Below are 7,939 nucleotides of genomic sequence, written 5' to 3'. Positions count from 1 at the left end.
CTCCGATCTCGGAATTTCGATCCCGAGAAATTCATTTAACAGCGGGCTATTAGGCATCTATTTTTTTAGTTATAACGTGAAAAGAGTAGAGAAAGAAAAAGTTGTTGAATTTATTTTCAATGTTTCGAATGGTGTACAGATGAAATTGACGAAAGCATCTTCAGTTAGCAAAATACCTTCAAATCCATGCGTTAGTTAAGAATTAAATTTGTTATTCCTTACGTTTTTCTAAATCGTTTAAATGTTTGCCAAACACGTGAATTATAATGTTATAATTATAAATTAACCTTTTGTACACGTGATATATTTAGATTTCATTTATAGTAGCTACACATTAAAAGTTCGTAATAAATATTTACCAGACATTTAAAAATAAATAAAATTATATCAGATATCTATCACGCTCAGAATTATGGAGCGAGTATGATTTTAATCAGAATGGAAAAAATAAAATAAATTGTCCCGGCCCGATAAGAATATATTAGTACCCCCCCCCCCCCCATTTCCCACACACATTAATTATATTTAGAATTGTATTTAAAAAACAGTTCTTAATATTTAAATATAAACAAATACAGGAAATATAAAGACCAGAGAGAGAGAGAGAGAGAGAGAGAGAGAGAGAGAGAGAGAGAGAGAGAGAGAGATATCATAACTATACATGTAAACTCTGATAATACGACTAGATTTTAATAAAAAAAAAACTGATGACTTTTTCTAATATTTCTTTTTGTCCATTTTATATGATTGAAACATTGATTGATAGTTCAAAGAATCTCTGTCACCAGTTTAAGGAAAAAAAGTTCAAGAAGTGGTTGGGGGCTTTCAGAAGAGTGGACGGGGTCACAGGAAGTAATGATGTGACATTTCATTGCAAAAATGCAAAATCTTCTTGATGTCTTGCCCAGAAATAAAATATTTACACACAAACAGAATGTGACATGTTACGACCTTTTATGTTGACCTTTTCGCGTCAAAACAAATTGTAGTCTTTCCTAGGCCATAGAAATGTAGGGTATAAAATTTCTTGAAACTCCTTGGGATATCGTTCAGAAACTGAAGTGTTAAAACAAACAGAATTTGTCAATACATGTCCTGATCCCTTGACCTCAAAATCTACAGAAATCTTCTTCAGATCACAAGGATTCTCGAGATATCGTACGGAAACAAAATTTTTATAGAAAGACAGACTGACGGACAAAAGGGCGGAGAGACAGACAGAAATCGATACAGAACATCGTCAGTGATACCGGGAAGCTAAGAAAAAGAATAAAACTAGAATGACTGGAGTCTTTTTACCACTATTATGCAATCCTCCGATATTTTAAATTGAAGGAAGCAGATTCGAAGAAAGATAGATAAAATGCACACTTTGTGTGCACAAAAAAAATTGATGTGCATAACAGTTACTTTTACTCCTATTCGAAATACAGTACAAAACTGTTATTGTCAGTCTCTTGAATTAATAAGCAACAGACACAAGATTCCCAAACAAACTTTGTTTCTGAGAAAACAATTTATGCTTGCCAAAAGCTGATATTTTTCAAATGTAAGTAGAGCAAAAGATAAGAAGTTTGGTATTAAAGGAAATATTTTATCATAAGGAATACACCTGTATGATATGAAAGCCCGTCCACCAACTGTTTAAAATTTATGGCAAAGGTTTTTTTTTTTTAAATGTAGGTCAAACTCTGAGCTTAATTTCAAAAGGTCAAAAATATTTTTACTCACTGATAGGCTTCATAACAATGAATATGCATTTGAAAAAAACATGGCCTAGGTTAAAGTTCTGTAATTTTCTGTAAAAGATGGTCAAACTGCAATATCAAGGCCAAAAGGTCAAATTTGGCGGTATCCTTAAAAAGGTCTTGTCACAAGAAATAAAACTTGTGAAATATAAAATTCATAGCGCCACTCACTCAAAAGTGAATGAACTTAGAATTAGATTCACTTTGAAAAATTTTAACATTTGAAAATTTTATATTAGACAGATTTTTTTAAAATGACAATTTGAGAAGTTTTGATACCACCAATTTTGACCCTGACCTGCGAGTTTGACTTTGAATTGAAAAACTTCAACCCCCGCAACATGCTGCCAAATCGAGGGCTTCAGTATTTAAGGTATCCAATCCATAATAGCCTCAGATTCAATGATCCAAGTGCAAGACAGATATATATTGGCTGAATACTCAGTACTTGGCGACATAATATTCATGTTTTAGTCTCAATATGTAAGAGCGGAATGTGTCCGTATTTTTGACCTTGACCCATCCTTGAAGAGTTATCCCCATTTGCTTTTAATGAATAAAATTCATTTTTTAAAAAATCTATCTGATGAAAATAAATTTCAATTATTTTTCTATTTTTAATAATTAAATGCATTTCGCCATAGCATTTTTTTATATTCTTAGTGCATGTATTTATTTTTTATTTTTAAAAATGTGCTTGTTCCCATAGACCTCAATGCAATCTTAATTCATTAATTACAGATCGGGTCATTATATTTTTGAAAATTTCTCCTGGTTAATCCTTTTCTACTCTAGACTGCTTTGAATAAGTTTCAGCGTATTTAATACAGGATGGATATACAAGGTTAGAAAAGTATGTCCTTTTATGGATCGGATACCTTAACAAACACATCTAATTATAGGAAGCCTTTCATTGAGTATAAATATTTTGACCTTTTGGCCTTGAAGTTTTTGAAAAATCTTTAACCTTGACCATAGCGTTTGAAATAGTAGCGCTAAAGCTTTCATGTTTCAAATATGTACTCCTTGTGACAATACCTCTCTATATACATGTATGTTTCGTACTATGTTTTATCAGATAATTGTATATATATTCGTATCCTGTTTTCGACCATATTGTATTTTCGACCTATTTTCCCAATCTGCTCCTCGTTCCGATTCCGCGCGGTAGAACATTTTTTTTTAGGTTGCAACTCTTGGAAAAATACCTTTGAAGCACAACTGTAGTGAAAATACCCAAAATAATCAATTCAACGGATTTTCCCCGATGGTTTAGTCCGATGTCAAAAATTCTAGTCTTTTTACTAATTTACATTTTATCTGTTGATTAATGATAGCCGTAATCGGTTAATTACAAAGATTTTTTGATGAAAGATCACTGTCAAACAGACGCAAGAATATTGAAATGAATGAGTGGATCAAACAATTTTTTTTCGACCTTAAATATGAGCACTTTCTTACCGATTTTTACTGAAAAATGCAACGTAATTTTATTGATTTTTTTTTTTGGAAATGCACAGCTACTGACGGATGGATTCATCCAACGAATAAATGTATTTGCAACCACATTATGCAACCTGTTCAATGATTTTTTTGAAGGACAGACAATCATAGTTTTATTCTTTGGAATATCCAATGGAAATTTATAGCCAATACTGCTTAGTTGCTGATACTATATTTAGGTCGAAAACACAAGACGCTAATATTTTTTGTAGGGAAAACTGTACCCTCTCCATATTATGGCATATAAATAAAATAAACACAAAACTGCCATTTGGGTCATTTTATTTATAGACATATATACTAACATTTTAAGCCCATATTTTTTCAGGCTCTATAAAGTTTGTAATAAATTAATAAATAACATCTAAATAGGTCGAAAATACAAAACGTCAGGATATATAGATTAAATAAGCTATTTTTAGCATAAAAGTCACAGTCAAGGTCACAAGCTCATTGACCTTAGCTTGGTATCATAAAAAAGAGGTTAATTAGTGCAGTATGTATACAAAATAAGAAGTCTCTATCTTTCATCGTTCAAAAGTTGCGGCAAAAGTGAAAGTTTGCAGAAAAAAGCTATTTTTCGCATATAGGTCACAGTCAAGGGCACAAGGTCATTGACCTTGGTGTCATTTGAAGAGCTTAATTTTTGGAGTGTGCATACTTAATATGTAGTATCTATCTTTCATTGCTCAAAAGTTATGGCGAAGGTGAAAGTTTACAGACAAACAAACAAACAAACAGACAGACAAATAGACAGACATACAGGGCAAAAACAATATTCGCCCTAGATCTTTTGATCCGGGTGCATAAAAATATAATTACGGTACCGGTACATGTATTATTACATCATGATCACCTATTCCACGTAATAATTACTTCAACAAAACATTAAATTTACAAATGCTTTGATGATTAGAGGATATCAACAGGCTTATTTTCAAACAAGAATTTTATAAATACTGTGGTTGAAAAGTATCTACTAGTATTTGAGCAAATATAATTTAATGTGAACTTATCGTGTATTCGGATAACGATGTTTTCTTACAAATGTTTATACATTTTTCTACATCGTACATCGTATTGTCTTCGGATATTTCGATTTTTGTATTTTATTTTTCATATATTTACATCCACTGAATAATTTCTCCTTTATTTCTTAAGAAAACTAATTGCGTTCATCACTGCATGAACTACATTAGGCATGTCGCCAGTACAGATTTCTTGATCAGTGGCTGTACCATCAATGAAACAGATAAAGACATTTGCATCATTAATACAATAATTAACCTTATTATTAAAACTTTAAATGATTATTTAAACAGATATAAATATAAACAATAAAATGCTTTCTTTGTTTGTTTTTACTGGAATGAACGGTTGCAGCTATTGTAGCAAAAATTTACATAAATCGCTTACGCGGGTTATGTATTTTTTCTGCAAAAGCTGCTTCCGTTCATTCGAGTAATAACAAACAAAGAAAGCATTTTATTGTTTAAGTAATACAGCTAATTCCTTATTCACTTGGTTATGTCATATTTGGGTATAATGAACCTGATACACTACTTATTTGTGTATTGTTTGTTCTGTGTCTTTTGTGATACAAAGTCTTGAATTACTTCTATATGAACTAGTGGTGCATCTACTTGTGACGCCTACGAATAAATAGCACAACGAAATTTCTATCTTCCAAATTCAAATATTTTTGCCTAAATAGGTTACTCTCTTACTAGATAACATATTTGTTTAATTAGTTAAATGATGGCCAAGTTACATAATTTAGTTAAAAATTTGAAAATGTAACTTTAAGTTTACAGTTCAATGGTTTTATTTTTTTTTGTAAGAAATGTATGATTCTTTTTAATTTCAGATAGAGAGTTTCACAAAATATTTTCATGAGTGTATTTTCACATTTGAATCAAATAACATTTCTGAATCTCATTTTCATTGTAAGAAATATTTTTTAAAAACGGGGAAAGTAATTTGGATATGACAATTCGTTTGTTGTGTGTAGCTTTAAATTGATCATATACATATACCACATAAGAACTTGATCCAAAGAGCAAAATACAACCATATACTGTTCAATTAGTTAGTGTTCAAGGTTGCATGCTAACTATTTATACGTATCCTCTTTGTGCAAATATTTACGAGGGTTTTCCCGTAGAATCGTGGACAAGTTGTCTAGTTTGAAAAATAATCATCACTGCGTTCTGAAATTTTCACCACTTTTTAATAGATAAATTATAAATATACATAGCAAATTTCAAATAGATATATGCATAGGTAAACAAATTGTGATATTTTATGTTATGTACTGTATTGACCTACGGCGCACGGATGATAACGTCAAAGTGTCTAAAACAGCGTCAGGTTTCATCTTTGCTAAACTTAAAGTTGGATAAGCCCCACTAAAATTTAGAAATTTTATTGATTTACATATGTGAATTTCTATAACCAGTTAAGAAACCAATGTGGCACACTCATGCGATCTTCTGAATATTTATTAGCAAGTTACAGACAGTATTCGCACCATCATTCAACTAAAAGAGAATCTCACATCGACGGTCGACAGTGACAGCTTCCTTTGCTATTACAAATGGCAGTCTGTTCATATGTTTTGTACTATCTGGGGACTCGACCACGAAGACTTCACTAAGAAAACTTTCATTTAATTTTATACTAAAGATCTGGTGATATGTTTCATATTTTCTTTCTTCTGTATTCATTTAAAGTCTCTTAAGGCGTCATTACAACATCCTAATCTATCTGAACTGCTCTGCTGTGCGAGGTAACGTCATAAAAAGTCGCCATTTTTCGTGTATTGTGTTTATTACTTTCCCATTTGAAATGCTTGGGAAACTGCTAAAAATCAACCAAATGCCTTGAAATTTTTAAAAAGACGACAGAATTGATTAAGGAATAGATCAGGATAATTTTCATCCTAATCTTATGCATTGAAAACTTTCATTACGAATTCATTCTTATGTCTTGTCTAATATAACCTTGCTATTTTTACCGTGCGCCGTAAGACCGTACCTTGTGCACATTCAAGCAGAATAAAAACTTTATTTTTGAATATATATTATCAAAAACATAATGATTCACTTAAATATGATGAATAAACAATTACTGAAAATTTCAGTTTAGTACGCCCATTACTTTTCGAGAAAAATGCTTTGTCCACGTTTTTATGGGACAACCCTCGTATTATGTGTTAACAAATTGATGAAAGCTACAAGTAGTACTGTTTGACAATTATTTGAGAAACAGAAGAGCACCGTCAAAGGGAAATACTTGAATTAATCACTAACCAAGCTTGAGTTAAGCACTCTATTCAATTGCGCAGACGACCATATCACACTACTTGTTTCTTCTTAAATTTCCCATAATTCAATAAACAACACACCGAATGTTAATAAGAAATAAGGAAAACATGTCTGAAAAAATTGCATTTCCAGCTGTCTTTCTATTGATTGATATGTATACCCCAGTCAGAAAGTCAAGTAATTTATCATTCTGATAAAGAACAGTGTGAATGATGAGAAATAATGATGTAATACTCTAGACTACTAGAATAGTGTTTCAATAAATATGCAAGAATCCTAATGTATCTTAGGTTCATTTTCTCTATCAATGCCCCAAGACATGGGGTCATTAAAAAGAAATTTTTGCTAGGAATAAATATGGAATAAATGTTAAAATATTGAAATATCCTCAAAGTCAGCAACAATATATAATGTCATTATTCTCTTTTCAAACGACCCTAACGGAAATAGCAAAGGAGGATAAAAGATTTAAATACTAGTAGGCTTGTTCATGTTTTACAACAGAGCCTCTGATTTTTAAAAATCAAAGCCACCTTTTTAGAGTTGGTGGAAGTCTGGACATATCTCTAGATCTTACATCCTCATTTTTGCTAGAAAAAAAATCTGATAATTATAAGCGTCAAAACATCAACGAAAGTTATACTTGTTTATGTTATTAAAGTAATAGTCTACATCTTCTTTAAAGGACATTTAATATTGGGTAGAAAAGTTAATAGGTTGTACACAAATTTTTCTGAATGTATGTAATTTTCATTTTTCAAATATGTTTCTCCGGGGTTTCAGTCTAATAAAAGCCTGTAAAATGACAATGAAAATCTCTTCCGGGAATAAGAGAGAACTCTGAGGAGGATGTCTTCCCCACACTGACGTAAACCCTGTCCCCTCTTTGTAGCTCCAGCAGAGTATTCTCTGAGGGCTTCACCCATACGCTGTGTGCCCCCACATACAGGTAAGACGCCTCTACTCCACTCTTCATGATGTGCACTCGTAGGTAGTCTCTAGCATTGCTTTGAGTGGGTATGCTGAGGGTGACAATGAAGTAGTATGTCCCAGTTACCAGTGTTGTGAAGTCACCAGAGGTACCACTGTAACCTCCACCTTTGTTGAAAATCACGTGGTCCAATTTTATGACCATGCTTGGCCTTGGTTTTTTTTTTTTACATCATTTCCTAGTGTTGCCATAAATTTTCTGAAATTTTTGAACACCAGACTTGTAAAAACTGAAACTGCAATATCATTTCTAAAACTCTGACCTCAGAATTACTAATTATGACGTTATTAACGTACATGTAAGTTGCATAAAACATCAGTTGTCATTGGAAATTTCTTTGAGAGATCTTACAGTATACGTATTGCACACAA

General features: G+C 31.8%; 1 protein-coding gene across 1 annotated transcript; it reads right to left on the bottom strand.

The window, feature by feature from the left end:
* Positions 1 to 7,361: 7,361 nt before the first annotated feature.
* Positions 7,362 to 7,712, bottom strand: LOC134234133 (complement C1q tumor necrosis factor-related protein 2-like). Its single transcript, XM_062716190.1, has one exon. It carries the CDS (start codon positions 7,710 to 7,712, stop codon positions 7,362 to 7,364), a length of 351 nt encoding a protein of 116 aa, XP_062572174.1.
* Between the last annotated feature and the right edge of the window lie 227 nt (positions 7,713 to 7,939).

This window comes from Saccostrea cucullata, unplaced genomic scaffold, assembly GCF_032062105.1.
Source record: "Saccostrea cucullata isolate Sc308-1 unplaced genomic scaffold, CSIRO_AGI_Scuc_v1 ctg2985, whole genome shotgun sequence".
In the NCBI taxonomy this organism is placed as follows: domain Eukaryota; kingdom Metazoa; phylum Mollusca; class Bivalvia; order Ostreida; family Ostreidae; genus Saccostrea; species Saccostrea cuccullata.
The sequence above is the reverse complement of the archived record's forward strand: the minus strand, read 5'-3'. Positions and strand labels throughout refer to the sequence as shown.

Bases quoted from the DNA above. Each gene is read 5' to 3' on its own strand.
- LOC134234133 (XM_062716190.1), bottom strand. From the start codon at position 7,712: ATGGTCATAAAATTGGACCACGTGATTTTCAACAAAGGTGGAGGTTAC.